The sequence below is a fragment of the Bicyclus anynana genome, chromosome Z (genome assembly GCF_947172395.1).
Source record: "Bicyclus anynana chromosome Z, ilBicAnyn1.1, whole genome shotgun sequence".
NCBI classification, from domain to species: Eukaryota; Metazoa; Arthropoda; class Insecta; order Lepidoptera; family Nymphalidae; genus Bicyclus; species Bicyclus anynana.
The window spans coordinates 11,454,427-11,473,760 of record NC_069110.1 but is presented as its reverse complement, the minus strand read 5'-3'; the positions used below and the strand labels follow the sequence as shown (position 1 = coordinate 11,473,760).

The 19,334-nt window shown below is 32.3% G+C and overlaps 4 protein-coding genes across 5 annotated transcripts in view; 2 read left to right on the top strand and 2 right to left on the bottom strand.

Moving 5' to 3' along the window:
* Nucleotides 1-7,164, bottom strand: part of LOC112045874 (roquin-1) — a 31,708-nt gene extending 24,544 nt beyond the window's left edge. Inside the window, exons 1-6 of one of the 2 annotated variants that reach the window (XM_024082245.2) lie at nt 7,028-7,164; nt 5,822-5,984; nt 4,904-5,090; nt 3,707-3,867; nt 2,291-2,428; nt 1,491-1,598 (exon numbers count right to left, since the gene is read on the bottom strand). In XM_024082245.2, coding sequence (XP_023938013.1) covers nt 1,491-1,598; nt 2,291-2,428; nt 3,707-3,867; nt 4,904-5,090; nt 5,822-5,983 — 756 coding nt within the window. In that variant the 5' untranslated portion in view covers nt 5,984; nt 7,028-7,164. Of the gene's footprint in view, nt 1-1,490; nt 1,599-2,290; nt 2,429-3,706; nt 3,868-4,903; nt 5,091-5,821; nt 5,985-6,826; nt 6,951-7,027 lie in introns of those variants that run through there. The other variant, XM_052890854.1, reaches the window with a different exon arrangement.
* A 107-nt stretch (nt 7,165-7,271) lies between these two features.
* Nucleotides 7,272-11,184, top strand: LOC112045861 (putative protein 2). The gene is made up of 5 exons (XM_024082223.2): nt 7,272-7,627; nt 7,703-7,821; nt 9,115-9,229; nt 10,402-10,545; nt 11,019-11,184. The coding sequence occupies exons 1-5, from the start codon at nt 7,574-7,576 to the stop codon at nt 11,061-11,063; spliced, it is 477 nt and encodes a 158-aa protein (XP_023937991.1). The 5' UTR covers nt 7,272-7,573; the 3' UTR covers nt 11,064-11,184.
* LOC112045860 (uncharacterized protein CG1161) lies at nt 11,127-16,468 on the bottom strand. The gene is made up of 5 exons (XM_024082222.2): nt 16,311-16,468; nt 14,685-14,809; nt 14,086-14,200; nt 13,133-13,258; nt 11,127-12,822 (listed from the first exon to the last, which is right to left on the bottom strand). The coding sequence occupies exons 1-5, from the start codon at nt 16,365-16,367 to the stop codon at nt 12,676-12,678; spliced, it is 570 nt and encodes a 189-aa protein (XP_023937990.1). The 5' UTR covers nt 16,368-16,468; the 3' UTR covers nt 11,127-12,675.
* Nucleotides 16,469-16,637: 169 nt separating this feature from the next.
* LOC112045852 (uncharacterized) lies at nt 16,638-19,137 on the top strand. Its single transcript, XM_024082204.2, has one exon. The coding sequence runs from the start codon at nt 16,923-16,925 to the stop codon at nt 17,679-17,681; it is 759 nt and encodes a 252-aa protein (XP_023937972.1). The 5' UTR covers nt 16,638-16,922; the 3' UTR covers nt 17,682-19,137.
* The last annotated feature ends 197 nt before the right edge of the window (nt 19,138-19,334 follow it).

Genomic DNA, 19,334 nt, shown 5'->3' with positions numbered 1-19,334 from the left:
GTATTTTTTATCGAAAATTAAATGCTAGGGCACTCTAAAAATAAAATATTTTTAACAAAAAAAATTATCCGACTTCAAAATATCAAACATAAACTAAAAAGCGAAAAATAACAAACCTTCAACGTGATCATAAGGTACATCGATGTTATTTTTCGCTTTTTGGTTTATGTTTGATATTTTGAAGTCGGTTCAATTTTTTTGTTAAAAAGATTTTATTTAAAGATATAATCGTGAACATGACTTGTGTAATTGAGTTATAAACTATACTACAGCCCTACTAGATGTGTACTGTTTGCCAACAAACAAATTAAAAATGTGGCTAGTCATTTATATCTAATAATAAAAATGGTATATATCTACATATAATAAAAATAAAAAAAACTTTTTCTTAAATTAATGAAAATAAATTCGGTTTATAATTTTAGAACAATTAGATATAGTTAATATATTTTTGAATAACATTTTATAAACAAACAATACTTAATTTAAAATAAATAAGTTACAAAATGACATGCGTTTTCCATCTTCATTTCTAATTTGTTTGTTGGTAAACAGTACACATCGAGTAGGGCTGTAGTATAGAATGTATTTTATCATCAAAAGAACTCAAATTGAAATGATAGATTAATATAAATTATATTATCACAAAATTATTAATAATGAATATTCTACAAGAACAACACTCTTTTAGTCGTTATTTTACACAATGAACACAATTTGCTTTTTTTCATAATCCACAAATTTCCTTTTTTAAAAAAAAAACGTAAATAATTTTTTTTTATAAAATAAGTACGAATATAATAAGAAAACACTAATTTCAAGTTATTTCACTATGAAACTAAACATTGTGATTTAATTTATATTATTTTGCAAAAAACAGAGAATTTAATACTAAATATTTTAATAAATTGAAAATTACTCCATAATTTAATGGCATAGAGCCTCTTAAAATCTTGGAGCGACTATACATCTTGAACGATAACTGACTATTAATATCACTGATAATACTGATCCTACTATTTATACCCCGTTTTTACACAAAGATTTCACAATCATAACTTAAAATTAGCGTTCAGCAGCCTCCTGAAAGGACAAAATAGATAGGAATATAGATAGGAAGATTTTAGCTCGACTTGTTTGGAATAACAATAAGGATGACGCAAATCAGATGAAGATGTTTTGTACAATAAGTTAAATTAACTTGAAAATAATTTTGTGACGCAATGAAATCTTTATCCGAACGTGATCAATGGCTCCCTGCAACCTGATTGATATATTCAGCCCATAAGATGAGGGTCGATCACCAATGCGGTTTTCTTTTTTTTTCCTGATTGTGTTGTTCGTAGGCTCCTTATGCGACCCCAGCGGCGTCACCAGGGGGTTTGGGCGAGCGCAGAAGCAGCGCCTGATGAGGCCCGAAGGCAGAAGCAGAGTAAATGGGCGGAACGATTCTCTAAGGGCGTCTCCTCTGAGACTCGGACATAACTCACCTTAAAACAAGAAGCTCTATAAAGAAGCTGGACAACGTGGCCTATACTAGTTTTGGAAGCCTGCGGGAAATGCGGCTCCAATCTTTGGACAACAAACATCACTAACACCTGGAAATAAGAGACATTATTACAATAACAACATGCCTAATTTAGCTGGTGGAAGGCTTCGGCCGTAGCTATATAGGGTGGTAACTCGCAAAGACGTGCGGACAAGCAATTAAGCGTTCCGGTACGATGTCGTGTAGAAATCGATAGGTGTGGATTTTCACCCGACTCCCCTAACAAGTAGCCTGCTTCCGTCTTAGATTGCATCATCACTTGCCATCAGGTGAGATATAGTCAAGGGTCACCTTGTAAAGAAAAAAAAATCACGTCTCGCTTTCTATCTTAAAATGAATGCAAAAAAACTTGTTAAACTATCAATATAAGCTTGAAACTAATGAGTTGAATACCAACAAAATAACGGATGAGTTGAATTTAAAACTCAAAAAACTGCTAAATGGATTTTATTTTCATTTACGTAACTCACTAGCAGATGCCCTGCAGTTTCATCCCTGCAGTTCCCATTTCCGTGGGAATAAAATATAGCCTACGGCGAATACAGGGATAAAATATTGCCTATGTAGCCTATATAATACAAATAACTTGGTTTTATTGGTAAAATAATTTTCAATATTGGTTCAGTAAATCCTGAGATTACCCCCTACAACCTTACTTTTTATAATATTACTGGCGTGTCAATTGGCTTAAATCGCTGATAATTGTTTATATGGAAAAAAAATACGAATTGAAACTATTACCTTTCTGGAAAGTGCAGAACCATCTTCTAGAGCTAAAAGCACAAGTTTTAAGACTTCCTCTTGCATTGCAGGTCCTAAAAACTGACAACCGCGCGCTCGGACCGCAGCCCACAGGTTTGCACTAAGCTGTTGAGGATTCTGAAAAATAAAATGATTTTGATTATTAGAACATACATCAAATATATTATGTATGTTATATGTTTCTTTATCCCCAGTCCTATAAGAGGCATAGCCCTGCTAGTAGTGATGTAATGACTAGTTTTCTATTTCACCACATAACCACATTGTTTGAGGCATGTAAGATAGCTAAAAATACAGATTCCTTTTGTGCCTATCCTAATTGAATAGATAAATCTCATACAACAAAGCTTGACGTCTAGAAACATTAGATTGTTCTCGGATAGGCAATACTTCACAAAACGAACAAACTGACAAAAGATGTTTTCAAATAGTTTTAAGAACATCTTTTGTCACTTCATTTGCATTGATATAACTTCCTTTAACCCAGGATGATCTTTAAGATTAGCTACAAAAATTGTATTTTAAGTAGCACAATAGACTGAAATCCTAAATTTATACTGTAACAATAGCTGTACTTCAGTTTCTCAGTACATTACGTCGCGTGAGCCGCGGTAAGCGTTATTTGTGCAGTCAGCTTAATTTTCAATATATACTTGTATAATTTCATTGATAAGTATTAAGAGAAATTTCTCCTAAGTAAGTAACATAATAATTTTTTATTTTAAAACTCTATTTTGTATTTTTTTTCGAATATGTATGAATAATGCTTTTATATTATCTATGATAGACAGATATATAAATTAATATAATTGAAGTGTTCTCAAATATAAATAAAACTGGACAAATCTGAGTCGGCCTTAACAACCGAGGGTTCTGTACATAGGATCATTATAAATAGGTCAAGAAAAGATTTGTGCAGTTTTTCCCGAATTTCAAATCTCTATTTTTTAAATTTAATTACGAATGTATATTATTGCAATATGTATTTATACTTTTTGTCTATAATGATGTTACTCTCCTAATTTTAATATTCTGGGTAAACAGGAAGTACTTTATAGGTTTTCATGCTTTTAAGAGTGTCGAAATATGTGTTTTTTGCTGAAAAAAACGGCTTTTACATATACTCAAAAGTTTCGTCTTTTCACAACTTGACTAGACTTGAGTTTAAATTTCAACTTGATACATCATATATTCTCAAAATAAAGGGACAGAGTGACCTTATAAGGGTACGGTTCTCTTCCTTTTGATGTACAGAGCCCTAAATTATATCTGATTGAGACCCAGAACTGTGGGTATAAATAAATACTATTATTATATTAAATTAGGATTTGTTGCACTTTTAAAGCATTTACATGCTAGCTTTACAATGAATGATATGAAATAATAAGTTAGAACCTGGTGTTGCAGTATGAGCTCAGTGACAGTCCTCTCTCCAAGGGACCTTGCCGATCGAGCTGCTCGCCCTCTGCCTTCTTCATCTGTGATGGCACACTGCAGAAGGGTTACCAATTTCCGCTGCATCGGTCTTGAAAGCCTATTTCCTGAGGTACTGCTTGCTGGACACAAACACAAAATATACATGTTTTTGAAGTAAACCTTCTTTACGCACGCTTGACTTGGTGAATAAGCTGGTGAATGAAAAGGTTACGAAAAGTGTAATTGGTGAACTTCCGTTGAGAAGGAGAGCTAAAGAAGTTTTACTTTAGTTTTGTGATTTAAAGCACATTATCTAAATGTCTTATTATTTTCTAAATGAGACTTGGAGTAGGCCTATGAAATACTGAACTTTTCTTTCTTTTAAGAAATATCAGCTCAGAGGTAAACAGTACCACAGTATCTAACTGCTCATCTACAGGCCATAGTGTCCAAGGTGCTGGTGCAATTACCCATCTGGATATCAATGCTATTTGTAAGCCAATTAGGCATTGTTACCATTTTCTTTTATTTTAATATTAGGTCACATAGACTAACTACGGGACTAATGAGGCAGTTTGAAACACTATTATACATATAATACATTTTTTTATTATTATTCTTTGCAAGTTAGCCCTTGACTACAATATCACTTGATGGTAAGTGATGATGCAGTCTAAGTTGTAAGAGGGATAACTCGTTAGGAGGAGGATGAAAATGCACACCCCCCTTTCGGTTTCTACACAACATCATACCGGAATGCTAAATTGCTTGGCGCTATGTCTTTGTCGGTAGGGTGGAAACTAGCCACGGCTAAAGCCTCCCACCAGCCATTCGGTAAAGTTACAGTGCTGTGATATTGTTAGTTTCCAAGGCAACATTGTTGTTAATGACATTTTAAGTTTGGCATCCAATATAAAATTTAAAATTCATATAATTTTATACAGGCCAAAACTTTGATAAGTATAAAATAGCAGAATCACACACCAGGGTTGACATTAAGCCTTATTTGCCTGATGACTTTACATCAGGCATATAACCCTTTATACACTGTATTTTTATGTAAATTAAAGCTGCAAATATAATGTATCATTAACACTATAACTAGATTTAAGTTTGTGAGCAAATAAAAGAAAATTAAACAGTTATTTGTTAACAATTAAAAAAAAATATTCTTACCACAAAGCTTAAGATAGACAGCGAGATGTTCAAGGCATCGGACAATGATGTCATAAGCTTGGCGGTCATGTTCTGACAGAGCTTGTATGCAGGGTGGGTGATATGGCTGTGTAGGAGGAGTATATCCTACAAGTTGAAGCAGAGCTGTGTTGACTACTAATTCTTCTGGCTCTGCTTGGATAACTGTCTAAAATAAACAGATAAACATCTATAGTTATTATAAAAAATAGTATAATTATAAACTTCTTTCATGAAATGAAAGTATATCTTACTTTATAATCTTTAAAAGATATACTATGCTAATGTTTTTGTAAAACTGTAAAAGAGCAATAGTAGCAGGTAGCATTTTCAACAAAAATTTCCAGGTTTCCAACCATTATTGTCATGTTTCACTTAATTTATGCTAAACTTTCTTCAAGAACTACTAACTATTGGTGATGATCACGTGAAAATCTGATCAGTAGACTTTAATTAATTGAAGGTGAAATATTTAGTTTTATAATATGAATTGGTGATAATTTTAATATGTTTTCAAAACTTAGTTATTCAGTTATCAGATTATATATAAACTATCTATCTATCGATAAACTTCTAAACTATGGTGACCACATTATTTAAGTTTGCTAACTGTCATTTATTATAATAAATATTACCAAGTAACTTACTGTCAGATGCAGACAGTTTTATCCACTTACAAGAATTACAAAAAGTCAACATTCAGCACACATTTTATTAGTAATTTATTATTAATCATCATTTGGGTTTCACACACATTGTTTGAGACACTTAAGTTTCTTAAAATACACACAACTGAAAAGTTGCAGATGCATGTCCTGACCGGATTCTAACTTACACCCTCCAAATCAAAGGCTGAGATCTTATCTATTGCTTTATGCTAAACCTATATATATAAGTAACCTGGTCAAAAGGGCATTGTTTCCTGTGCAAGTGTTTAAGACAATGCCCACATAGAGTGTGGCCACATCCAAGGCTGATTGGGCTCCGTGGCGGGGCGCCAAATTCGCGGCAACACACTGGACAATTTAGATAGTCCGTCCATTGCGGTGCCTGGATGGGCATTCTGTAAAAAAATAAAAGAAATATACACATGCCAAAATATCATTAAAAAATATTGTGAGTCCTGTGAGAGAAAAAGGAGCATGTGTCCCTCCCTTTCAGTTCATTTTGCATACTGGAAATATAATCTCTTGTTTGTTTATTTATACTTTTATTTATAATTTTTACATGTTAGCCCCACTGGAAAGGAATGTCATAACTTCAATAACACTTCAATAAAAACCTGATTAAATATAATACAGTGGTCAAAATGGGTGGAAGCACCTCAGAAATAACACTTCTGTACTTGTCTATAAGCATTTTTTTTTTTTTCAGTTTTTCAGTTTTTAGTTTTATTGAGTTTTAGAGAAAAATATATAATTTAATCTTAATCAGAGCAGAAAAATTATATTAATCAAGTTTCTTTTGTCATTAATCTTTAGAGAAACTTATGAATGATAATCATAAAATATTGTGTTATTTTTATAACACATACAACATCAAGACACAGTTGTAATTAACATAATGACAAAGGAACAGTGAATGTGTTTATTTTTATAATATCTATATCTAGTTCTATTAATAAAATAAATACTTAATAGAATTACAAATGTTTATGAAAACAATATTTAATTACAGTACACAGACAAAATTATGTATAAAATGAGCTGCTAAATTAGCAAGATGATGAAATTATGAATCAATTACAATCACATCAGAAAGTTTAATTTACTCGGACTTTATGTTAACTGCACTAATCTATTAAAAATAGTCGCGTCATTGAATTTGATGGTGACATTTTTATTAGACAATAATTTTATATTCAATCAAATTGAGAGATACAAAAGATCAAAATATAATTCTTACCAATTTTGTTGTTGTTTTTATTATTTTGACTAGATTTTTGGAGGATATATTAAAGACAATTATTCAAAAATGTGACATACAGAAATTGCCACCTTGGCAGCATGTACCTACAAATAGATTAGGAAACAAGCACCTATAAAATACATAATATAATTCATCTCTTGTTACAAAAATTTACTTTAGTTATTAAAGTAGAATTACCTCAAAAATAACAGGTACACTCATCACAAAAATAACACATTTAGCTTCTACCCACTTCAAATCATGATCCGTCAGCAGCCATAAACATAGACTACCTACCGAAGACCAAAGAACAAAGTGACAATGAGAATTTATGAGTGATTCACTTTCTTTAACGTCACTTAAGTTTATTTATCTATGAGTTTTTAAATCAGAAAATTGCAAAGTACGTTAGTAGTTCTAAAGGCATTTTTACAATTAATTATCCCTACTTAGAAACCCATTCTTTATTATTATATATAGTTTTTCTTCTAATTACTTTTCTTTGGGGGCTTAGACCATCTATGTTTGAGCGTAACAATTTTAAATGTTTGTAACACTATACTGAGAAATCCGTCAAAGTCAAATTTACAATTCGTTCAAACTTGGCCAACTCTGAAAGTAAATATTTTCGTAGTTACAATCTACTGAAAGTTAATTAAAAAAAATAATTTATGTTATTAACCTTTCCATAATTTAATCATAAACAGATACAATAAATTAACTCAAATGTGAAATAATATCAAAATGTTTTGGAAGTTTGTATTCATCTCATTCTCTATATTTATCGCAAGCACTTTGGTAGGTTTAATACATTAAACATGTTTTGTTTTATAAAGAATAGGTGCCTGTAATATCTTGTTACATTCATTTAAGGCACAATTTTACGAGGATCAACGTTGTCGTTGTGTTTGTCCCACAACAACTTCAGTGATTAATAATACAGAGAAGTCAAATAGGACACTTTACATAGCATATGTACCTCCGAACAAATGGTAAATATTTATGTTGTTATCCTACTTAGCATAAAATGAAGTCACACCCAATTGCCCTTTTGTGTGCTTAGAACGAAGTCAAATCCAATTGCCCTTTTGTGTGCTTAGAATTTAGATAAAGTCTAAGACTTGTTTGTCCAGTACGCTAATGAAGTTCTAGCCATATAGGTAGTGGCGTTCACTTAATAGATTCAAAAATGCACTGTCTACCCAGAGGATTTTTTCTGAACCTGTATTGGAGAAGGAATTTTCCATTATGGTTACAATTGTTAAGCATAACTTGAACTAATAAGTATTCTGTGGTGTACCTACCTTAGTTTAAAGCCCTGTGCATGCTACTGAAGCATAGTATGCAACAGATTTGAATGTGGGTTTCACCAATAAATAAAATATACAATAAGTATATTGCAATATTTTTTACATTTGCAAGTTTTAAATAACATAATGTGGCCAATGTTTAGGCCACATAATACAGATAACCAATGGATGTTAAGGTCCCAAGACATTGAAATTACAACCACACACAAAAAATACTGCAGTGAATAAGCAGATCCCCAGATGAATATGGAGATTCAGATGCTATGAATATGTTTGTACTGTTACATACAGAAAAATGTATGAAAATGTAGACCTTCTGGATGAAGAAAACTTAGAACTATGTAAAACACAGAAAAGTGCAGTGAACATGCAGAAGCCCACTAAGTGTACTGCCAATGTCACTGGATAAAGACAACTTAGGATAATGTTGTTTGGAAATTCTTACAGAAGATCTATTTCTAGTGTGTAGGAAGTCCATTTATTGGCTGATAAAATGATGTTAAAAAACTTTATCAAAGCACAGAGCTTGAGATGATGATAATGATCTGACCTTAATTTATAAAAGTTAAAAGTTGCATACAAAAATATTAAAAAGTTACAGTTTGTCAGAAAGTTGAGATTCTGATACTTGAAACCAAAGCCACCATACTCCTAATTTTATAGTTGTCTACCATATTTATCTATAATGTAGACTGAAACTTCCAATTAATTTTAGCCACATTTGCTATCACAGGGTTTAATTCTAGACTGTTTACAATCTAAATATATAAAAGAGTAAGGTCACTCATAAATCTCTAAAACCACTTCACTTACAAAGATCAAATCTGACAGGGAGGTAGTTTATAGTTGTTGGCCAGGCTATGGAGGTTTAAAGGCAGATGAAGTTGGAGCGTATGCTACTTACCTATAAACTTGTAATGTTATTAACATTTTAATTTCAACACTTGTGCAATAATACTTGTAACATTTTAACAGTAATTGCTATGGTGTGATCCTGCCCAAAGTCTCTGATGAAATCAGAGATAATGCCCAGTTGTTTTGTCCCAGATGTGACTGTAAATATGAGACTAGAAACACTACTGTGATTATGGTGAGTTAGCGATTTATATGAGAAAGTCTGCCAAATTTCAACACTCTGCCTGACACAATATAATGTACTTATATTCATTTTAGCTATCATCATCATTATTAGACTTTGAATAGTCTATTTCAGGGTCAGGCTTCTTATAGCAGAGGTGATATGGAAATTAGACCTTCCAAGATTTTCCAGTGCAGGTATGGCGGCTATAGGATGATATCATATCAGCTGATAGGTGTCCACTGCAGGACACAGGCTTTTTGTAGGGATGTCCAAACATGATCCTCAGTTGCCTGCATCCAGCGAATCCCTGTTACTCACTTGATGTTGTTTGTCCACCTGGTGATGGGTCAAGCAACACTGCGCTTTACAGTGCGGGGTCGCCATTCCAGCACCTTGGGACCACATTGTCCGTCGGCTCTTTGAACTATGTGCCCCGCCTGTTGCCACTTCAGCTTCACAACTCGTTGTGACCTTGGTTCTTCTGCGGATCCACTCATTTGTGATTAGAGATACTCCGAGCATAGCTCGTTCCATCGCCCGCCGCTTGACTCTGAGCCGTTTTATGATGCCCATAATTAGCAGCCAAGTCACGGGACCATAAGTCACCGGTAACACGCACTGTTCGAAGACTGTTGTCTTCAGGCTTTGAAGATTTTGGACGAAAATATATCGCAAAGTTCCTCGAATGCTGCACACCCAAGTTGGATTCGGCGGTTCACCTGTTTCTCGAAATTGGACCTTCCTAACTATACCATGTCCTATGTATTGGTCTACAATTTCGAATGCAGCAATGCACTTGAAATCACAATCAGATGATAATGGTAATGACTGGGACTGACAGCTTAATGCGGTATTAGAGGTACAGGGGTAAAAAACCACTAACTTCCTACTCCGGGCAGAGAACTATAAGTAAGAATTTCTTGAAAGAAAGAAAAGCTCAATATTTCACAGACTAACCGAGGACTATCAGAAACTACATAGACTATGTTGCATATAGATTTATATATTTAATGCTGTCTTGTGTTTCTATTGTAATCTAGATTTTAATTTAATGTACAGTATGCACATAATAATGTTGAGATATCAACCAAGATTCGTTACACCTTAGTTCACTGGTTGTATAAATTAAGAAGTAACTAATATTTATTCTCAGATATAACTCAGATCTGTTTTTTCAACAGGTTGTTGTGATACTGGTATTATGGCTAATTATGCTGTTGATTGGATATTACCTTTTCCTTATGCTGCTTGAATGTTTAGTAAGCAAGAAACAGCAGAATTGTACACATACGAACAATACAGAAGCAGGAACTGATTGCTATGAGGTAAGAAGTTCTTACAACTAAGTATCTACACCTAAATATTATAAAACATCATCTAGCCCAGGATCCGTGTAGCATTTTTACAATTGTTTTAAGTTCGTTTTTGTTTTAAGTAAGTTTCAATTACTATCAAAAGAGTATCTTAGCTTCATCTTGATGAGACTCAACTTTTATATTTAACTCTTGATTCTGGTAGCTAACTGGGTTACCAGGTAAAAAAAATTCTGAGCGTCGAAAAGAGATAATGCACCACCACACAATATGTAGGACATTGTGGCTGTTAAATTGTATAACTATTAATTAAGCAACATTAAAAATACAGCTGGTTTACAACTTTTAATAATGTTATTGATATAAGTCAGAAGGACGAGAGTTTACCAAAACTAATTAATGAATACAAACAATATTGTTCTAGGTCTGTCTATAAAATTTAATATCTACAGTTGTGTTAAATTTTATATTTATTTTTGTTACAGACCGAGAATCTGTTGACTAATAATTGTGAAGACACTGATGATTGAAGTTCATATTTATGTGATATTCTTTAAAAACAATAATTTTAAAATAAATAAAAACCATATATATATATTTGAGAAGGTATTTATTGCTGTGAAAATTTAGTTAAAATACATTGACATTGAATTTTTTTTTTATTTAATACTACTATCCTAAATAGATCACATTTATATTTGTTAATGTAAAATTCAATAATAATTAAATAATCAAAATATACACATAATACATTTTAAGATAACTTTAAATGTATTGTATAATATTTAAACAATAATAATTCTTATACATTAAAACTATTCTAAGTGCAATACAATTGAGTACAATGCTTACTTACTATACATAAAAAGTTCAAATTCTTGTTTTGCAAATACATTTCTGTTGGTCTAAGATCTGGCATTAGAAATAGGTTGCCTAGTTAAATTGCGACTAGATGCTTTTTTCATACAAAATCTATGAACTAGGTCAAAGGCAATCAACTAAATTAAGCCTAAAATAAGCTTTCATTTGACAAAATAACTTATAAGGGTATATAAATAACAATACTCAACTGTTTATATCTGGCAGCCCCACAGTTTCAATATGTCATCCTTAACACTTTCAATTCTGTTAATGGTATTTTTTTTTTAAGTAGATTAAATCAATTTAATAATTTAATACTATCCAGCCGCAATTTTACTAGGCAACCTATTTTGAAATATATCAATGCAAATATTTTCTAACATTTATTTCTTATCCCAAATAAATAACAGATGAGGGTATATATTTCTTATGCCGGATCTCTATACAATGTTATTATTATACAATTTAACAAAATGTGGAATTATTTTGTTAAATCCAACTTAAATCATGTTTACATAAATTTACATGTAGAAGATACATTTGAAAAGGACATGCCGGTTTGGTTACAGACGAATCCAAAATTCGCTGCGCTGAAAATATAATTGAATATGCAATTTCGAAAAGGGCTCATATCTAAAAATTTAAAATGTCCAGTAATTAAAAAATTAACTAATTAATAATAAATAATTTCTAAAAGTAACTATTGTGTTACATTTTGTGTGTTTTTTTTCGAATTAGCCTTCGAAAATTACTAAAATTATTTATTTTTAAATTATTAGATTTTTATATTTGTGAGACACATGTATAGCCTCATTAGAAGGCTCAGAATCACATAGCAGGAGATGGAACGAGCTATGCTCGGAATATCTCTGCGTGATCAATCAGAAATGAGGAGATCCGCATCAGAACCAAAGTCACTGATATAGCACATTGAGTCTCAAAGCTGAAGTGGCAATAGTTCGAAGAGGATGTTGGGGCCCCAAGATGCTGAAATGGCGACCCCGCACTAAAAAGCACAGTATTGTACGACCCCTACCAGGTGGAATGACGACATCAAGCGAGTTTCAGGGATTTGCTGGATAAAGGCGGCTCAGGATCCTGATGTTTGGTAGTTCCTACAAAAGGCCTATGTCCTGCAGTGGACGTACATCGGCTGATATGATGATGATGATGAAGATGATGTATAGAATATCCGACATGTGCCCTTTTCGAAATTGCATATTCAATTGTAGTTTTTTAAATAAAATCGATTGATGGGCTTGACCAATTGATCTGGTTGTCCTAATTGAGCATTGTGTGCCGGTCGTATATGTTACGGCGTTGCTCTCTCACCTGCCGCTTCCACTTGTCCTGCTGGTGAGTGACACGGTTCAGCACATTGCCACGAGATGCCATAGGTTGCGAAGTCCCACTGATGGTACTTTCATCCTAAGGAAACATTAAACATTTTAGAGCATGTAGAGCCTTTTGTGACTTAGTTCTTCTGGGGAAATTTTACACCTTCCTTATTTCAGCTTCCAAACGTATTTTTGATAAATGATACATTACTATGTGTGAGGACCTAATTCATGAGTTTTACCACAAAACACATTATCTGAAGTTACAGTGTAATGTCATTCCACCCCAAGTTGATGAAGATAGGTCAACTTGTCAATAGTAGAAAGTGTTTAGAAGTGATGATGACTTGTGTCATTTATGATAAAAAAACTGACCAGGTGGATCCGCCCATAATACTCACTTCCTCGTTGGTATGCTCTTGGTAGGACGCCTTGGCTCTCTTATTAATTAATGGATCAAGGCAAATGAGGAATCCCATGTACGCCACAAGGAGCATTATCACCCATATTACTATGATGACTACAACCTGAAAACAAAAATCGCAATTGACAAACATTATAATTTGTTCCTTTTTTATCTTATCTCCATAGAAGATATCCACCAAACAGTAATTACTAATTAGCTTGATAAATTTAAATCTTACTTTAATATCAAAATTGTAGTGAAATTAATGCATTTTCAATATTAACTTAACTTTATATTGTACTAAAATAACTAGTAAACTTCTGAAACTTCGTCCATATTTTAATCCCCTGTGTTGTTTCCATAGCTATTTCCAAAAAACACAAAGCAAATAATGATATTAAAAGAACACTAGTAGAAGAATACTACCTACCATATATTATATTAAATAGATATATGTACCATGTTACAAGTCTCGGACTCGGATGACCTTTGCCTCTAAGGTTTGAATCCTGTCAGGGGCATGCACCACCAACTTTTCAGTTATGTGCATTTTAATAAATTAAATATCACATGTCTTAAACAGTGAAGGTTTCTTAATTCGCTGTGAAGTCTGCCAATCCACATTGGGCTAGCGTGGTGGACTATTGGCCTAACCCCTCTCATTCTGAGAGGAAACTCGAGTTCAGCAGTGAGCCGAACAGGGGTCGATAATGATGGCTCAATGGCCCTGGTACTAGTACAGTGAATCCATGGAATGTGAAGATTTTCTCTCAATGGTTTCACATGCTTTCTGAGGTATGGAGTGTAGTGTAAGGCCACCAACTTCTGGGCTGCTACTGAGAATTTTTTAGTAAGAATCCAATACCTCATGACCTAGGTTAAGCAACATAGGTTATCTGGACCAAGGAGCCAGTATATTATTAATAAATAATCATTTCTAATTCATACCTTAATAATTGTGGTATTTCTGTTCTCATATTTACATTCACATCGTGGACAGAATTCCTGATCTCTGCCTTTAATTATTTCACCAACACGGGGCAGAATTACTCCAACACAGTTGCTAAAAAGTAAGTATCAAATTGCAGAATATTGAATATCAAACAAAGAAGCTATTAGCAATCACAAACAGAGTTTCCACTTTACCACTTAGCAACTTTAATCAATATTTAAGTATGTTATATTAACATGAAATAATATATTGAACTTGTTTGCCAGAGTATGTATATAATCATCATCAATCAAAAATGTTGTATGTCAAGTGGCTATGTATAGAAAGCAAACAATGCTTAACGGTAAAAATAAGAAACTGTCTCTTTCCTAATTTAATTTCAATTAGAAAAGAAGTTAGTTACGATAGTTTAAATTCTAAAATAGAAAAGAAGGTTAGAATTTTTATTTTTATTCCTTTAGTGCCATAGGTTAGTGATCGGTAACTGAAGATGGTCAGCAATCTAAAGAATATGTCGTATTATTAGGTACCTATATGTAGAAGATGCCTACATCTTATTGCTAGATATATACATGTACAATTATGTTCAACTAACCACTTGTTAGGTGGCACATTGCCAATGTACAACTTCCTGTCATACTCAGATCCTTCTGTGTTATTCAAAACAGCAGCTATACTGGGACATACACACTTGCATCTTTTATCCTCATATGATGCACCCTGTTTATAGAACAAGAAAAAATAAGTAAATTAATAAATAATCTATATATATATAAATGAATGTATCAAATGTGTTGCTAACTGCAAATCTCGAGAACGTCGGAACCAATTTGACTAATTCTTTATTTAGAATATCCCTCAAACTACGATGATGGTTTTTACGGAGTTTTTTTTTTTTAGCATAGGGGTAGGAGGGGTTTTTTTTTTCATTTTATTGACAAAATGAAATTTGTACTCATAAGATTGAATATCATCATATCAGCCAATAGACATCTACTGGAGGACATAGGCTTTTTGTAGGTACTTCCAACTACCATCTGATCACTTTGAAGGTGGTGCCAAGCCAGTGACATATTAATTAAAGCCATTAGCCTGAAAGAACTATGGGAAAGAATTTTCTTTAGATCCTAAAACTTTATGATTCAATTGGCTAGAGTTAATGCATCACTGTGTTGGTACCACCTTGAAAGTGATCAGAAGGTAGCATATACGATATTATTTTTCGCTTTTTAGTTTATTTTTGTGATTTTGAACTTGTTCCAATTTTTTTTATTAAAAAGATATTATTTTTCTGTTTTTACTGTGTCACAGTACGGGCAATTTTGTTATTTTAATTTCAACATAAAACTACTGAACCGTAAATGGGAGCAATCTGGAAGAATACTCTTTAAAATAAATAAAAAAATTTCAGAATTGGTTAATAAATGACAAAGTTATAAAATATACATGTCAAATTGAGAATCTCATCCTTTTTTTGAAGTTGGTTAAAAATAGGTATCTAAAATCGACAAAGCCCCTTTCATAACTCCAGGCTTAGAAATTTTAATGAAAATTTCAATTCAAAGAAAGAAAAACTTATCTATACTAATAATATAAGCTAAAGAGATTGTTTGTTTGGTTGAATGCACTAATCTTAGGAACTACTGGTCCAATTTGAAAAATTGTTTTAGTGTTTGATAGCCCATTTATCGAGGAAAGCTATAGGCTATATATTATCTTTGTATCAAATCTTATATTTCATTTCAATAGGCCTGATATAGATATAGAGCTAGTCAATGATAATTTTATACTATAGGTTGGTTACGTCCCTACAAAATCACCACAAAAAGTGATCCAAATAATACACACAGCGCACCCAGGCAATTTTGTTTTTAATTCCATTATATATTTATGTATATATAGTTTTTACACTTCCTGAACACACAACTCACCATTCTGGATGATATTTAGGTATTATTTGTTTAAATAACGTTCGTTGTAGACCACAACTAACATTGAGTTGTGTATAAATTACCTCTTTTGAGCGCCTCATTTTTCATGCGCTAGTAACACATCTAACAGTATTTAACATCATTGGTGCTAGTCGATCTAACAATAATTGTGGGATATTACTGTGTAGGTACTAAAAAAAGTACAATCATAAAGATGAGAGAAAAGAAAATAGTGATTATGTACCAGAAACAATTGTTTTCAGATTTATAATATTTAATTTTATGCTTACCGAAACCCAAGATGCACACGTTATAAACAACGCAAATATTACGTATTTCAGATACATTACTGCAAGAATACTTGGTCTTTAGAATAATTTTATTTTGTCTACTTTTGGTGTTTCTGCTTTACATCATACAACCACAGAAGAATAATATAAACCAATACAGATTACAGAATAGAATACGTCAATGTGCAAAATCCATAGACAAGACTCCTCCACGGCGAAATCAGTAGAGCTGCCCATTAAAATCGGTATATTTGTACACAAAAAAAAATTGCTGGACATACATAAAAAAAAAGAAAAAACATACATACAGCCGAACGTAGAACCTCCTCCACTTTGAGTCTGTTAAAAATAGAAATAATCGGTAACTATGACAAAATATATCACGTATACTTCAAAAGCTAATAATTAATCTGTGGTTAAAAGCAAATTGCAAAACGTCAAAGGTTTACACAACAAATATCAAATATTTTTAATTTGCAGGATGTTATTTTGTTAAAATTTTATAAAGTCTTATTAAGTTGTAATATTAAATTATGTGCTGAAAAGACACTATTTAAGCAGTAATATTTATCTTCTTAAAAACTCACTCCCGTTAAATCATCAATCTTCGAGATGAGTGATTCTTCAGAATTTACTTCTTTGTTCGCACTGGTGGACAGTCACCTCTCTAAGACCAGCTTACAGTGCACAGATGGAACACCGCAAACAACTTCGCTTAATATCCCGCCGCTCATGGGTTTGCGTAATGGCAGTGCTTCAGAGTCTATACTATCATTGCATACTCGGCCAAGATTATTACCCTTACCAACTTTCAGCACTAGTGAGAGCCCCATACAATCGATTCTAGCTCAACAAGTAGCCAATATGCTTATAGCCAAAGAGAAGAAACAGCAAGAAGAAGAACAGGCGAAGATAGATGAAGAAATGATACGTCTTAAAATAGAAGATGAGCAAAATACTTTAATTGACCTGACAAAGGCCATTCAGACACCATATGTTCCAGTGCCATACTTGAAGGAACAAAAAACACCGAGCAACAGTAGCTCACTGGAGTCTTTATTACAATTAAATTTTGCTGACTGTGAAGGTGAACCGAAGAGGACTAAAACACCAGAGCCTTATCTGCCTTGTATTATGGATATGTCTTATATTTTAAAAGAAAAAGTAAACTTTGCCAAATGTTCATCATTTGGTAAAGTATTGACATCACGTTTAAGGAAAGTCCCAGCACCATATTTGAGAGAATATGTGCCAACTGACATCAAAAGATTTGATTTTAGTACACCGTCCCCATCTGATATCATAAAAGAAAATTTAAGAAAACCAACTATGTCCTGCACTTTTACAATGGACATTACAAAGTTTGTGTAGAACAAATAAACTGTTTAATATTACACTAGATGTAATATATTAATCTGTAATATATATAATACAGTAGTCACGACAAAACATAGAACAAAATATTTTTAATTTACTTTAAGTATTGCTCTATTTATCATATTTTTTTTAAATTTTGTTAAACTAAGTACTAGGGTTTACTTGTACCCTACTTTTGAAAAATCAAAGTAGTACTCAGGTCCCAGGTACCTGAGTACCTGACCTGGGTAGGTACTATAAATTGTATATTCCTGGGTATACTCAGATCCAGCTTCAGGGGTAGAAAAACCCTACTAGCTACTTTTATTTTTGACATGATATAAAAATAGTGACTATTACAAAACAACTAGAAATATAAGATAAGATTGAAATCTTAGTTTTAGATTTCAATTTTAATTTGTTAAATAAAATAAAATAGTACTGCAGAAACTCATACATTCCGTCATCTGTCCATCTACGGTTTAGCTCTGAGACTATTACTACAAGAAAACTCTAATTTACCAAAAGTATGAAAATTACAACATTATAAAATTGACATCTTGAATATTGTTTTTTATGGTACCTCCCCCACATGTAAAGTGGGGGTAATTTTTTTTTACTATTTTTTCTCATAGTGTGGTGTATTGTTGGATAGGTCTTTAAAAGTTATGTTAGGTCTAGAATCACTATTTTGCGACTCCATTGGATCCATTTATAAAATATTGAGACTTTAAGTGCTAATTATTAGATTTTTTTAAATCATTTTATCTCAGAAATGGTGGCTTTTAGGAAACATATTAATACCTATTGAAAAGATTGATATCCTTGAATCACAAACACCCATTTTTTTAAACTTTGACCTTTAGTAATCTTTTTTCCAGGTACTGGAATAATGAGGACTTTTTAAATGTTATTTATATTTTAAATGATTTTATTAATTTTATGGGAATTAATGTAGATGCATATGTTTAAATATGGTTTAAATTGACTGGGCTAAAGTTATTGTAGTATATACAGTGAGACTTGATTGTTCAGATTCATTTATTATATATTATATATATTACATATATTATTATCAGATACAGTTACAAGCCTCAATAGCTCAAAGGTAAGAGCGGTTGGACTCTACACAGAGGGATGGTGATTCAATCCTCACCCTGTTGGTTGGTATGGTCGTACATATTCTTTAAAAAAAAAAGTTATATAAGTAGATTATTTTTTATTGATTCGTGGTTATCGAGATTAAACTCACAGGGACAACCATATTTTAACTATACAAAATCATTTTTTTACAATTGAAATCTGTCTTAATTAATTATCCAAATTTTTGATTGTTGTCCAAAAGTGTCAATTCAACAATGATATTACAAATCTAGCTGATCAAGTTTCCACTGTATTGTTTTAGTCTTACTCAATGTAATTGATTAGTGTAAGTAATTTTAAATAAACCAAATAAATAAATATATTCTAATGTAAATTTTTATTATTAACTAGCAGACCCAGTCGCTTCAAATTGACTTATGTGTGCCCTACCCCTACCCCTACCCTTACCCTTCCTTACTCCCACTCTACACCTTCCCTAAAAAAACTCTGTGTAAACCATAGTCCTACTTCGAAGATATTCTAAAAAAAAAAAGGAATTAGTCAAATCGTTCCTGCCGTTGTCGA

Excerpts from the sequence above, each read along its gene's own strand:
- LOC112045861 (XM_024082223.2), top strand. The coding sequence starts at position 7,574 with ATGTTTTGGAAGTTTGTATTCATCTCATTCTCTATATTTATCGCAAGC. Across the intron at positions 7,628-7,702 it reads TATTTATCGCAAGCACTTTG|GCACAATTTTACGAGGATCA; the intron begins GTAGGTTTAATA and ends CATTCATTTAAG. Across the intron at positions 9,230-10,401 it reads GAAACACTACTGTGATTATG|GTTGTTGTGATACTGGTATT; the intron begins GTGAGTTAGCGA and ends TTTTTTCAACAG.
- LOC112045860 (XM_024082222.2), bottom strand. The coding sequence starts at position 16,367 with ATGTATCTGAAATACGTAATATTTGCGTTGTTTATAACGTGTGCATCT. Across the intron at positions 14,810-16,310 it reads CGTGTGCATCTTGGGTTTCG|GGTGCATCATATGAGGATAA; the intron begins GTAAGCATAAAA and ends TTCTATAAACAG. Across the intron at positions 13,259-14,085 it reads GAAATACCACAATTATTAAG|GTTGTAGTCATCATAGTAAT; the intron begins GTATGAATTAGA and ends TTTTGTTTTCAG.
- LOC112045852 (XM_024082204.2), top strand. The coding sequence starts at position 16,923 with ATGAGTGATTCTTCAGAATTTACTTCTTTGTTCGCACTGGTGGACAGT.